The following is a 14,142-nucleotide window of genomic DNA, read 5'->3' as shown; positions in this document are numbered from 1 at the left end:
AGCTGTATGAGACATACGGTGGCTCAGAGAGTCGCATGGTGATGGGCTGTAGTGAGCTGTGGAACTCTCATCAGAGTCACTGGCACATTCCTGCTGCTACGTTAACCTAGATGAACTGATCCAGCAGTCAATAATAGCTGCTGTATATCTATTCAGGTGCTCCAAAGCCCTTGTTTAACCAGGTAAAGATATAGACCAAAGCACTTCAAATTAAAACAAATGATCGACATAAAAGAGTTAATATTAAGCAGTAAACATGAATAATGATAAACAAAAGCAAGTATATTTAATATTTCTAAGACAGCTCAACGTAAGTAATTAAGTACAGTTCAATAGTCTTCAGAATAGTTGTAGTGTAGTGAACAGTAAGGTTCTACTTACACACACATGCAAAACAGAATATTGCAATAATAAAAGACAGGAACAGCTAAATAAAACTAGTTGGTTTAATATAGTCCAAGGACAATTTTTGTTCCAGTCTTGTGGGGTGTAGTTCAATGTCCGGAAGGTCGTGGGCTCAAATCCCATGGCTGGCAGAGTAATCATATCATTGTTGTGCCCTTCAGCAAGGGCCTTACTCCCATTTGTTCCAGGGACGGTGATCCGTACTTGTACATTGCTTTGGACAAAAACATCTGCCAAATAAATGCAATAAGTAAAATTAATTTATAGCTGAATTTTAGCTGTAATTGTGGAAATGAAGGAGCCATTTTAATGGAAATGTAAGAAAAGCTGTCACAACAGTGAACACAGCAAAGGGAAGCCTGAAAATCTGGATTTAAGTCAGTACATTCTGGGGGTCTATATGGTTTCCAGCAGTCAACATCAATAATAACAGTAAAGAGTATTTCCAAGACAATTATTAGGGGAAGTTATTCCATTATTCTGAATGAAAATAGGAATATTTTATGGAATGTTTTTTTCCAGGTTTTTTGAGTCACTTCCCTCAAAATTACTTGATGCAAGTGTTTCATTTACCCTTGTTTGCTATTATTGTTTCAATTTTCAAGATATATATATATATATAATTTTTATTTTTTATAGAGGTTCATTAAAAAAAGGGACATAATTAGTCTGCAGTGGAGGATATGAAGCTATTTTCATTTTCACTGAAGCACATTGCGTAACAACATAAATGGAAGCAGTCACCTTTGCAGGAGGTTCACTGAGGACACAGAATCCCTCAAGTGAGCACACAGACTTGGGCATTTCCCAAAGACACTGACGTCCCCAGGATGAACTGCAGACTTCATTTATATGCCTATCGATGAAATACGGGACAAAAAGAAGCACAAGACTCCTTTCTTCGCGACTAGTCTCATATTATTTTCAATGCGCATGCTTGGATTTAATTGTAATTTGTTGGACACCTTGAATAAGGATGTCAGTGAACCACTGGAGAAAAACACACATACAGTGGGCAAGTTATACACACACAGTAGTGTTTATAGTGCAGGAAGAAGATGTATGAGAGAGGAACAAGCACCTCCACTCGCAGACGATGTGGCATTCAAACCCAAACCTTGTGTGAGACAGTTCTGCTAGCGACTGAGCCAAAATGCAGCCAGTTATAATAGCAATAATAATAATAATAATAATAATAATGCCTCCACTCTTACAGTTTATGTAGAGTTTGCATGCTCTTCCCATCCTGTAATTTTCTGGCTAATCCAGTTTCCAACCACAGCCCAGTGACATGTACAGTATTTACGATAATTGGTGTCTTTTAATTGGCCGTAGAGCATGATTGTGAGTGTGTGCGCCCTGTGACGGTCTGGATTCCCGCCTCGGCTGTACACCAACCCCTCCGATAGGTTCCCAAGTGTTGTATGCAGTACATGACCTGTACGCTATGCAGACTGCTGATTGCTTATTAAAAATTAACCAATTTCTATGACTGCAATCAATTTCTTAATATTGCCTTGTAATGAATTGCACTTCACTACAAACAACAATAATGTTCTTAAGAAAATTGTGCTGTGGCAAATAAGCACAGAAAAGTATTCTCAGGACAAATGCAGAAAAGCAAACATCATTGTGGAGACCGCAGAATTTATTCGCAATATTTAATCAATTCTTGGTTAAAGCAGGAAGAAAAACATCCTCAAATGCTGAAAAAATGCTTTATATCAGCAGTAGGTACTGGGTGAATTGAAGCACTTCTTCAGTAGTATCTCAGAATTGGAACTTTGAGTTCAAAGGTATTTTATCCCTTGCTGTTGGCAACAAAAAGAGGAAACTGTGGATGCAATCAACATAGAAATTTCTGGAATTAGGCATGTGCTGCACAGAGTGGAGCTTGATGCTGTAAAATTATGCACATGTACATTTGTATTGTGAACATAATTACCATAAATATACTGAAGACAGCTTCCTAGATAATACTAGGTCCAAAATTAACATTCATTAATTCAACATTGCACCCAAGTCTGCACTAAGAACTCATATCTGTTTCCTTCAATTGTCCAGGAGCTGCGGGCAATAAAAGATACATATAATGGGATTATGGGATTATGGAGACTCTGTACTGCAGTACATCACACTCAGAATTGGATTACTGAACTTGCTCCATGTTTACAGTAAAATCTCACAAACCGTGGCTTAACTTCCTTAATGATACATGCTAAAATGATTCATATCTGAGTACTGGTTCACTTAAAAGAAAGTGCATTTCACGTGGCAAAGAAGTGGTAAACAAGTAATTCAAACATGTGTCTTTTGTTGTGAAAGAACAGCTGCACTTCAAATGTGACACATTGCTGCAAGACTGTTTTTATACTGTAAGCCTTTGGCCATCCGAGCCTTTACTGAAAATGGACTGAACATGTGAACATTTTCAGATGTTTCAGTATCTTTATTGAATAGCATGAAAAAATGCTATTGACCATAGATCTATTTTTATTATTTATTAAGAACACAAGAAACTTGAGGGAAAAAAGGAAAACTGTTGCCAGATGGAAGCTTAACGCGTGGGGATTTCCCTTCAAGGCCTATGGTCAGTTTATGAAATTATAAAATATTCTTTTATAGCAATACTATCCTCTAAAACATTTCTGCTGAAAACCATGTCTGGTGTTTCATAATAACATTTTCTGGTAAGGAGTCATTAATAACACATTATAATGTTCAAAATTTGAATTAAGGATGCTTTGTGCTGCATTATAAAGGTATCTATAGTGCTTAATAGACGAGAGCTTCATAAAGCATTCATTATGCATAATACAGATGACTATAATGCCTTTTTATAAATAGTTAGGACCGTTTTTATAATACTGTAGTAATGCCTAATAATACATTATGAAGGTATGGATAGTGCAGTATAATGACTGCTTTAAGTACCAATTTTCCTTCTCTTTTGGGTATGGAATGTATATGCATGGTTTTATCCTAACATTTTGAATTTAATATTTGTAACAAATCTGCAATAACAAATGTGCACAGAAATCGAACTGCTGATCTTCTGGTAGGTACGGTATACATATAGGTGATGGGTGTCTCAAAATTATCGATGATGATTGTTTTTTTTTTTTGAAGTACATTCACTGTTGTTCTTTTTAAATCAATGTAAACATTTTCAGGGAAGGAAATGACTTTGCTTGTGGGAAGCCGAAGCCCCAGGTGTTTGTCAGTCACTAGCTGACTGTTGGCCAATTATTCTCTGCTCACAGCTTTTCTTTATTGGTAATTTGCCCTGTAAGAACCCAGGAAAGTTCAACATATGAGGTGAATGAATGTGATCTTGTGGTGCGAGATTAGTTGCCGTTAATTCAGTTATTAAAGACTGGGACTTAAACTCACTCCTCGGGGCTGCTGGACTGAGGGTCTCTCATGACATCAACACCACACTAACACCTGAAATAGCAGCTGAGCGTAACGGCGAGGAAAACAGGGGAACTTGCCCAGCTACTGAACTCCAGCTTCTGTGATAAATCCAGGTGATTGTATTTTTAACCTGAGGATCAAATGAAAGGACCTTTCAAGAGAACTGTGCAGAAGGTTATTTGGCCTCAAAAAGCTTTTAAAGGACATGCTAATCCAAAGGCAAGGAAGAACTGCAGACGCAAATCACTTCAGCTTTATTGCAGGTTATTTCATCTGTATCGGAGGATAGAACACTCTCCTAACTGCCATCACACTGTCCCAGGCATATTTGAGCAGTATATACTACAGCAGTACCTAATGACATGGCAGTCAAATATTTGCTTTGAATTGCATTGTGTGTGATAGGACTGTGCTGAGATATGCAAGGTAACTCACAGTGGCCATGGTTTTACGTCTCACAGTCAATATTTTCCCTATCCTTCATGTTTGTTCTAATTAAATGGCCATTTCCAACAAGCCTTGTTTTGGGTCACATTGGCTGCTTCTGCTATACCAAAACACACAGACGGCCCATAGTAAAGTCTTTATTTTGATCTCTAGCACTGGGAAATACGGATCTTTAATCAATTTCTGGACTTGAATCACGTAAGAAATGTGCCATGATCAAAGTGCATCATAATCAACCAAAAACATTGAAACACAGAACAGAAAGCTGATGCTGAAGTGCCATTTTGTCTTCTGACCATCTTACTGAACAAACAGATGCAGTGGTACTGGTAAAGAATTTGACTTTGCATATTGCCTGGACATATTCACAAGGATTGTTCTGGATACACATCAAACAAAAGGTAGCATCCACAATGATATTTCAGACATCAAAACAACAAACAAGCTTAGCGTCCGCGGGAAAATTTCTGTCAAGAGCGACACAAAAATTACACAAGATATATACTTCTCAATGTTATTGGAACTCTTGCACCTGATTCAAGGACAAAGCAGGACTTGCGAGGTAGCCCCATAGAGCTTAGCATCTGCTAATTATTGTTAGCTTTATTCCTCGCCACAGTAAAAACGGGTTGAAGCAATCCATTGATGTCATCAGATGACTTGCGTAAAATGCATCTCGGAGGCAGCTGATGCAGACAAAGCGTGCTGGAGTACAAGCAAGACCTTACACAGATAGAACATAAGTAATGTCGCCACAGAGCACATGAATACGCAAACCACAGCTGGGCATTACAGTAACTATGAATGCGCAGGGTTTCATTCATAAAAACATCACCCATGAACAGGCAGAGGGGACAGTCAACATACGTTGATTGCCAACGGACAAAGGAGACTCTTAGGTCTGGTGGCAGCCATGAGCACTTTATGACAGTGCACAAGTGATAAGGACAAGGATTATAAATCAATAAATACAACCTTCTGTTACATGGGTTAGTTCTTTAAGTTTTACCAGTTGAGGGAATTGAAATGGTTATGGGGGGCGTTAAAGAAAATGGGGTTAAAATGGGGTTTAAATGGGGGTCCAAAGTACCAGTGTTCCATGTCTACCTGTAGATCTCCGGCAGACTAATTGCACCATGTTTGGAGGATGGTGAATGCTTGCGGATGCTCCAATATGGCAGATTTGGCAGAATTCAGACCGCTAAAGAGTTCCCTCACCAGGCTGTTATTTTCTTTCCAGTTGAAAGCTTTGGAGGGGAAAATAGGCAGGGGCTCCTCTTTTGTGTTGGCGGATAAAAAGCAGGCTCTCTCCGAGGGGATACAGCAGAGCTCGGGGGGGGGGGGAGGTTTGCTCAGTTTGCTCTCTTCCCTTCGACTGGGAGGCCCACGAGAGCACGACTCAGCCTCCACAACTGGACCTGCAGGTCCTCATCATAGGAGGCATCTGAAGAGCGTGTCCTCTGTCCATTGTACAAGTAGCAGCTGCCCACCCCCTCCATCTCGGGGGCGACAGCGGCGTATATGGCCGTGGAGGCTCCCTCAGCTGGGGTCTGGGCAAGGGAAAAGACAAATACGTCCAGTAAAAAATGTCAAATTCAAAAGCCATTGCAGTTTTCCTCAGTGAGCTATGTAGCAAACATCGTGTTTAATAGGCCTGAGCTCTGAATGGTGGATGAGAACCATACAATGATTAATAAAATCACTCCCTCCTGATTTTTGCCTTTGAGGAAACATGGAGTTTAGAATCTTTTGGGTAATCAAAGTGAGTGGTCTGGGGTAGTCAAGGTGAACAACCTTCCAAACTAATGGGGATTCTGGCCATTGAATAGCATGGGATCACACCCTACTTCTGACAGACGTTTGCATGGGCAGTGTACGGCGGATTAGGAAGCTGTTCTGCGATTGGAAGGGCGCCGGTTCAAATCCTACGGCTGACAGAATGGTCTCTCTGCTGGACCCTTGAGCAAGGCCCTTAACCCCACTGCTCCAGGGACCGGCAGTCCCTGTGTTCTCAATTTCACGTCACTTTGGATTAAAGTGGCTGCTAAATAAATAAATGTAGTCAAACAGCCGGAAATAAACAGCAGTGTGGAAGCAGCTGTGCCAAACCGCCTTCCACTGTGCCACGGCCCGAGTACACAAACAAAACTGGGACCAATATGTTGGAGCCTCTAGCAAGCAGCATCAAGTCGATTATTATTTACACCTGCTTCCTGTTTTTCAAAGACAGCAGACGTATAGTGAAGCTAATGCAAAAAGGCCTGAATAAACACTGCTGTGGGGGGAATAGCCAGAGTGCGTTTTGTGAGTTTTGTGTTAGATTAAATCGCTCAGGACTCATTTTGCATCTATTGTGGTAGAAATTACTGGAGTTGCTCTTCCCTGACACTGTGTAACAGCCCACTTAATTACTAATACATGAATCTACCAGTTCGCCCAGCTCTCTGTCCAGATGGGAAATACAAACTCCAGTTTGGCTCTTAATGGCTTTATTGGAGCCAAGATGGTATTCGAGAATATGTGTATGCAGACTGTTTTTTGAACTACTTCCAAAATAAATGTAACAGTATTTCATGTCGATACATTAGTATCTGCAAGTCCTTCCTCAATTTTCATCTCTTCCACAAAACTTTAAGCTATAATCTATCTTTTGACAGCATAAAAGAATATTTTACTATAAATACCTGTAAAAAAACAACCATAATGAAGACAATTCATCTCACTGAAATATAAGTGCCAGGAAACCTTCTGAATATTTATGCAGTGTATGGCTGCACAGGAAATTGAATCCAGATTTCAGAGATTAAAATTTGGTTCATATGAATACAAAGCTTGGAAAATCGCCCTTCGATGGTCTTTAGTATCTGCTGTCTCCATACATGCTGCATGAAACACTCATAAAACATCACAAAGCTGAGCTACCCGCCTCTGCCTTCACCAAACCATGGTGTTGCGGGTCGCTGTTCACCCTAGAGACGGCCGTCCTCACCCTGAAGAAAAGCCTGGCCACAGGCCTTTTGAGCAGCTGAGTGGGACCGCACAGGTTCTGGTAGAGGTCAGTGTCCACCATGCCTGGGTCCACAGCGTTGGCTGTCACTGGGAAGCCCTGGGAAGTGAGCTCCTCCTGCAGGCGGTACGTGAACAGGACCAGTGCCAGTTTGCTCTGAGAATAAGCGCCATGGGCACAGTAGCAGGACCTGAGACAGAAATCAGACAAAGGTGAATTGAATCACTATTTTAAGTTATAAATGCATTGTGGTACAATGCAGACAAAGAGGATACCTTCTGAAAAGAGCTTTAGAAAAAGTAGCAACAACAGGTCTGTATGAAACATGTTTGGTAAACAAGGTTACAACCTGCCAAGGAGGTCATATGGTTATGAAATGATGCTTTATTTGCCATCTGTGCATGTAGAGGTGCACTACAGACTAGAAGGTTGGGCCCACCCTCCAATAAAAAAAAAAAAACCCAACACACTGTTTTTCAAACTTATTACAAGAGAATATTAGAAATTCTTATGGGCATTACAACACTGGTTACCCCATCACTAACGGGACGATTCCCCAAAAAATATAACAACTGACTGGTTTTTAAATGTATTGTAGCAATTTACAGCACCTTGTACGTGCAATTTAATGAAAACGAGTAGCTAAGCACAAGTTTCATCAAAATAACCACCCCTTGCCTTTATCACAGCAGCACAGATTCAGAATCCTTTTCAGCAATTTCAGGAAATAACTTGTGCCCAAACCCTCCCAGCACCTTTTCAAGCGTGCAAACAATTCTGTCTCATTTATAGACGCTCACTTTGAACTTGTTGGTCAACTCATCCCATGAATGGACTTTCATCCGTCCATAAGACCTGCTGCCCGTCCTGAATACTCCAGTGTTTATGTTATTTAGCCTATTTTCTCTTTTTTTTATTAACACCATGAAGGAAAGGTTTTCTGGGAGCAACTCGACCTTGCCGTCCAGCTGCTCTCAGTCTTTGCTTGACTGTAATAAGAGAAACAGGTTTCCCTCTGTTCACATTAATCACAACCCTCAGCCCTCTGCAGTCACCTTCTGATTTCTTTTGCACATCACAAGTGCGTGCTTTTGATGTCACGTTCCTTACTCCAGACCGCTTCTGGTCACTAATGCTTCCTGTCTGACTTTTTCTCTGTAAACAGTAGATCACTCCATGCTTTGAGACATTTAACTTTTTGGCTGTTAGGCGATGAGAGAATTCTTCTTTACTCAAAATATTGATCTGAGCCCTCTGATCAATTGTTAGCTGTACCTTTCAAGCCATTATAAACATCAAAACAAGAAATATTTCTCAAAAATTCTGATGTATCAGTTGTGATACAGTACAACAGGAGATTGAAATGAGGAGCAGATAGTGCATTAAGCCTCTCACAAACTGATCTGGGACCAGGCAGACGAGTGACTATCATTTTGTTTATTTAGACACAATCACGTAAGGCCAAGAGCAAGTGAAGTTCTGACATTAGCAAATAGAATTTCAACACAAAGTGAAAGCAGTGTATCATTTATTATTTTTTTTAATCCAAGGCTGGGACCAAACTTCTGGCCTGTAGTCCATCCATCCATCCATCCATCCAATTTCCGAAACCGCTTAATCCCAACTGGGGTCACGGGGGGAACCAGAGACTATCCCGGGAACAATGGGTGCAGGCAGGAACCAACCCTGGGCGGCTGCCAACACACCGCGTGATGCACGCGCACTCACACTCAGACAACTACAGGGCCGACTTAGGCACACCAATAAACCTGCCCTGCACACTTTTGGACCGTGGGAGGAAACCGGAGCCCCCGGCGAAAACCCATGCGAACACGGGGAGAGCGTGCGAACGGGACCAGGACCCGGGACCCAGGACCGAACCCAGGACTGGCCTGTAGTGTACACAGGAAATCTTTCCTTTACGTATATCCCACCTTATGCTCCTTTAAGGGTATACTCACACTACACCATCCATATCGTGCCTGAGCACATTTGACTCTTAAAGAATAGGGCCCAAGTTTTTGCTGCACTCTTTATACTTCTTTGGTATTCTGTGAGGTGTTCATGTGTTTAATGTCATAATCACATGATCAGCGATTAGTCGAAGTCAAGCTTAAAGCGTCATCGCAGAGGAGCAAAGCTGACTTATCGACTAGTCCGTGCAACCCCTAACTCAGACATGACATCAGTCACGCAGCTGGCCGTTTAACAGACATGGGGGCAAAGGGCTGATGAGACGATCCTTAAACAACTGGATGCAATACTCAAAAACTGAGATATTTGGTCAAATATGGGACTGCTTATACATGCGGCACGATCGAATAAAAATAGCTGCATTGGGGACTTGATAAATCTGTTAGGGGACTATGTGTCATCGCAACCAAAATGACCGCAGAAAAGCCACAAAATAAGGACATTAATCAAACACCATTGTGTCGTGTGACAGCAGTTTTTTTCCAACATTTTCTTCAACACAAAAAGTCGTATGGTGATGACGAAAGCGTGTTTGCGCCTGGAAGATTAAGCGCAATATGAGCGCAGACCAGCGGGGGAGTGGGAACAATTATGCTCGGTCATAGTATAAAGCAACTGGGCCAGGTGTGAGTATGCACTAAGACACACACAGGTAAGCGTGAAGTCAGCAATGTGACTATTCTGAAGAGCGATCTTCCACTCACGGGCACAGAAGCCTAACCCTTCCAGTAGTGATGGGAACGAGACCCCCTAGAATTTTCACTGTAATATACAGTAGGAGTGGTGGGGACTCTACTCAGAACAGAAGAGAAATTGACATCATGTCCGTTCTGAAATGATTTCTAAGGTAGAGTTGCACTACGGCACTAAGGCCATGTGGTGCGTTTCCCTGAGGGTGATCCGGCTCGCGGGATCCTCATTGCTGGGGACCCAAGCGGCTGGACCAGGTCAAGGGGACGCCCATATAACACCTGGCTGTGGCAGATGGATGGTCATATCTGGAGGGGGGGACTGGACCATGTATCTGCCTGGGGGGGTCGCTGGCCGGGAGTTTTGCTGTGTGGTGGGTGTGGCAACGCGCTGCATCAACGCACGCTCCCCAACCTGGCCTGACCTGAGTTGCACTCTAGGGCTGTCTTTTCAGAGACAAGATAAAATAAAAGAACACTATACAGTCAATACAATGAAGTGAATATCTTATTTTTAATTTTTATTTTATTTTATCATTATTTCAAGATGATAGGTAGGGCTGGATGATGTGGTAAAATATTTTTATCGCAATAATTTTATATCAGTCGATATTAATTACCACGATATAATTCAAGTCATTATTTCATCTCTTCAAGGCTCCATTGTTGCTTTAAATTTCCTTGGGATTCCCCTTAAACAGATTCAGAACACGACAAACAGCATCAAAGTGAATGGACTGCAAACTTAAATGTAAGTTTAGTAAATAAACACACACACACACACAGCTGACTACCTCACTGCTCATTCCAGGGGACGGTTTACACATTGCCAGTGCAGTTGCCATCCATCCCACACTGATGGACAGGGGGCCATGTCCCATTTTGAACCAGTATGGGACGCAATTTGTCTCATAATTCTTCAGGTTGAAAGTGAAAACACTGATGTGACTGTCAGAATTCGCATTCTTTATGTTCTTCTCTATGGCAATGCTTCACTGGGGGAACTAAATTAGCAGTACTAGTTTTAGTTGGCACAAACTTTTGGCTGAGTTTACAGTACACAGTGTCAGTCGTTTGCATGTCCTAGTGTAAATTACCAAACTACTGCCACACCACCACCTTGATGTGAGTTATCAAGCAATGTTGAATTTCCCATTTTCATATCGTTTACATTCTGTATTGCGATGAATCGATATATCGTTTACATTGCCCAGCCCTACATTGTTGTGGGGGGAGGAAAAAAAAGTGTTGTGTCTCGCTTTAAAATTACGAATCCGAACCATAGACGCTCTAGTCCAAGACCAATTTCTACTGGTGGACGTACGCATGCTGATGATGCGGCCGTGGGGGCGGGGGGTGGAATCGACCGACTGCTAACAGGTGCTCTCTTGCTAAGCTGTCAGAAAGCATCGGGCAATGCACAGCACAAGGCAGCATAATTACAGCTAATTAACATCCACATCGTTTAGATTTAAGACTCGGCACTTCATGAAACATCTAATTAGCAGATTTGATTCTGCTAACCCTGCCGTATTTTTGGTGGAGGGTGTTTCAGCTCCGCGCGTCACTCAGAGGCCTATAGAGAACACCATTTCACATAAAGGGCTGAGAAGACGCGAGTCGTCGGATTTTCTTTGTCTCAGTTTAATTTGATTTCTTCCCTAGTGAATAAATTTTATCCTGCATTTAGAATCCTAGTGTGGCTTGTTTGCGGAGGATTACTTGGGGAATCGTCCCGTTAGTGATGGGGTAACCAGTGTTGGACAATCTTTGTGACATTTTCGGCTGATCCAGTGCTTGCATAATAGAAAAAAATTGTACAAAATCATGATTTCACAAGTGCATTGGAAATTCCTGTAATCCTGATACGTAGGGGAGAGTCAAATAATTAATAACTCCTTTCAAAGACAAGAAAAAATACAAGTGACTTGCGAAGAAAAAAAAAATGTATAAACATTTCATACTAAGATGACGTTTAGTTCGTTTAGTAATTAAAAAGTAACTCGGCAACGGTTATTGTAAAAATAATTAGACCAACCAACATAAAGAACACAAAAACATATTTGGAGGCAGAATTTTTCTGTGGTGGGAGGGGTGGGAGATTCCCTCCTCCATAGATTACTCATCTGAACCCCCCACCCCCCCACCATCATAATAACCTTGAAGAGCGGCCTGCTTCAGGCAACGATCTACAAAAAAAAAACACATGAACAAGAGAGGAGCTGACATTCGAGTGCTACTGTACCAAAAAAAAGTTTTGGGACGATTGCATTGAGGGGAGACAATTTCACTATTTAGAATGGATGCGGTTTGGAGTTCCCATTTACACAGTGTGCCTTTTTTCAGAATTACCTGATTTTTTTTAGGGCATATTAAATAAAATTCTACTAATTTCACACAAAAACAGCCCTGAGCTACAAATTATTTTTAAAAAGGGCTTAATTTTTATAGTGTTCTATGGTTTTCAGGGGAGAGGTGCAATTTAACAGGGAACAAAGAATGATACTTTGTTAGCTAAACTGAAATGAAAAACGGATGTTGATGTATAGATATTTATTCATTTAGTTTGTATTATATTAAGTGCTTGTGTGGGTAGTTTTATACAATCTTACTGAAAATACTGAATCCTATACAATATGAAAAATACTGTGCATAGCTTTATTTGGCTGTATCTGATTTCAAGAGGTTTTTCGAACACTAAACATACCATCTCATTAGTATATTGAATAACGGGGGTTTCAGTCAACATTTCCTGTTAGAATAACATTTGCCCCCCCCCCCCCCTCGCCAATGTAGATGGAGCAGACACACAATCAAGTGGGAGTCGCATGTAATCACTACTTGTACTGAGATTTTGTTTTAAAAAATAAAATAAAAAAGCAAAACACAAAGAGTATGAATTTAATTTTAAACAAGGCTGCTCAGAAACGCCCTCCCCTGAGTATCATAATTTGAAAATCAATATTTTTAATGGATTCTGTGATGTCACAGAGTTAGTCCTGCAGGGTGTTTAGATACTTCAATGGAGAAAAATATCTTCCAAAAAACAGGAGATATCGTCTCCCTTAAGATGTCTGGGGCTCCTTACTGCAGAGATTAAATTGAATGTTTACCTGCTCTGGAGATCCTCAAGGTCAAGATCCGCCACATAGTGCGTAGCCGAGGAGACGGTTACGATTCGGGCGAAAGAGTCCTGCCTTCCCGACTGCTTCAGGGTGTCCAGAAGGAGGTTAGTCAGCAGGAAGTGGCCCAAGTAGTTGAGGCCAAAGTGAAGCTCAAAGCCGTCTTGAGTCTTTGTCTCGGGAACCAGCATAACGCCTGCTGTGAGAGCGAGAGAGGCGAGAGTGAAGCGCCTTTGCCTGAATCCCTCTGAGCTGCCATACTTACACAAGGACTGCAGATGCCATACTTGCAAAGGCAAAGAGTTTTAAAACCTTGCAGCATCCTAGATAGCCATCTTACGCTTGCCTCTTATTGGGGAGAAAAAACCCCAACAAAGACATAAATGGTCAGAATAGTTCCTTTTGTGTGTCATTATGTGCCCTACAATGGAGTGGACTGCAGTTCTGGGTGTCCCCACCTTGTGCCCTGCGTGCCAGGCTCACTGTGACCCTGTAACTCAGGGGTGGCCAATCTTATCCACAAAGGGCCGGTGTGTGTGCAGGTTTTTGGGGTAACCTTTAGGTCAGCTGTTCAAACCCAGGTGTGAGGACTCTTCAGCCAGTCAGTCCTTTAATTCTAATAAGGGAGTCGCAGTGAAAACCCGCATACACAGCGGCCATTTGCGGATAAGATTGGCCACCCCTGCTGTAACTCATAAGCGGCTATGAATGAACACAGAAGTCTTATTTTGTTTTATTCCTGATACCCGACATAAATTCTGGAATATTTAGAATTTTAGGTTTAACAGTAAGGCTGTAATTTTGAATTAATAATCTGGTTTAGCTGTCAACAATACAGCTGAATCAATTCAAAAACCGCAAACCTAGCTTAAATTTAGAAGAAATAGGCCAAAAAACTGATAAACTGATAAAGCTGTCAAAAAACTATAGACTTGTTGTGTCATATTACCTCATGTTATTGAAATATTTTGTTAGGATCTTATGGAAAATTAACATTGTGACCTGATTTGAACTACAGCTGTTTTTGCTTCAAAAGTAGGGCATTACAGTACACTGACGACTAACTTGATCTAAATCGCAT

At 41.4% G+C, this 14,142-nt stretch overlaps 1 protein-coding gene across 2 annotated transcripts in view; it reads right to left on the bottom strand.

The window, feature by feature from the left end:
* Window positions 1–4,390: 4,390 nt before the first annotated feature.
* Window positions 4,391–14,142, bottom strand: part of dhrsx (dehydrogenase/reductase (SDR family) X-linked) — a 43,951-nt gene continuing 34,199 nt past the window's right edge. For both annotated transcript variants that reach the window (XM_023821615.2, XM_023821614.2), the window contains exons 5-7: window positions 13,053–13,260; window positions 7,259–7,466; window positions 4,391–5,819 (exon numbers count right to left, since the gene is read on the bottom strand). In XM_023821615.2, the coding sequence (XP_023677383.2) occupies window positions 5,622–5,819; window positions 7,259–7,466; window positions 13,053–13,260 (614 nt within the window). In that variant the 3' untranslated portion in view covers window positions 4,391–5,621. The remainder of the gene's footprint in view (window positions 5,820–7,258; window positions 7,467–13,052; window positions 13,261–14,142) is intronic.

Source organism: Paramormyrops kingsleyae, chromosome 16, assembly GCF_048594095.1.
Source record: "Paramormyrops kingsleyae isolate MSU_618 chromosome 16, PKINGS_0.4, whole genome shotgun sequence".
NCBI classification, from domain to species: Eukaryota; Metazoa; Chordata; class Actinopteri; order Osteoglossiformes; family Mormyridae; genus Paramormyrops; species Paramormyrops kingsleyae.
This window is presented reverse-complemented; position numbering and strand designations above follow the sequence as displayed.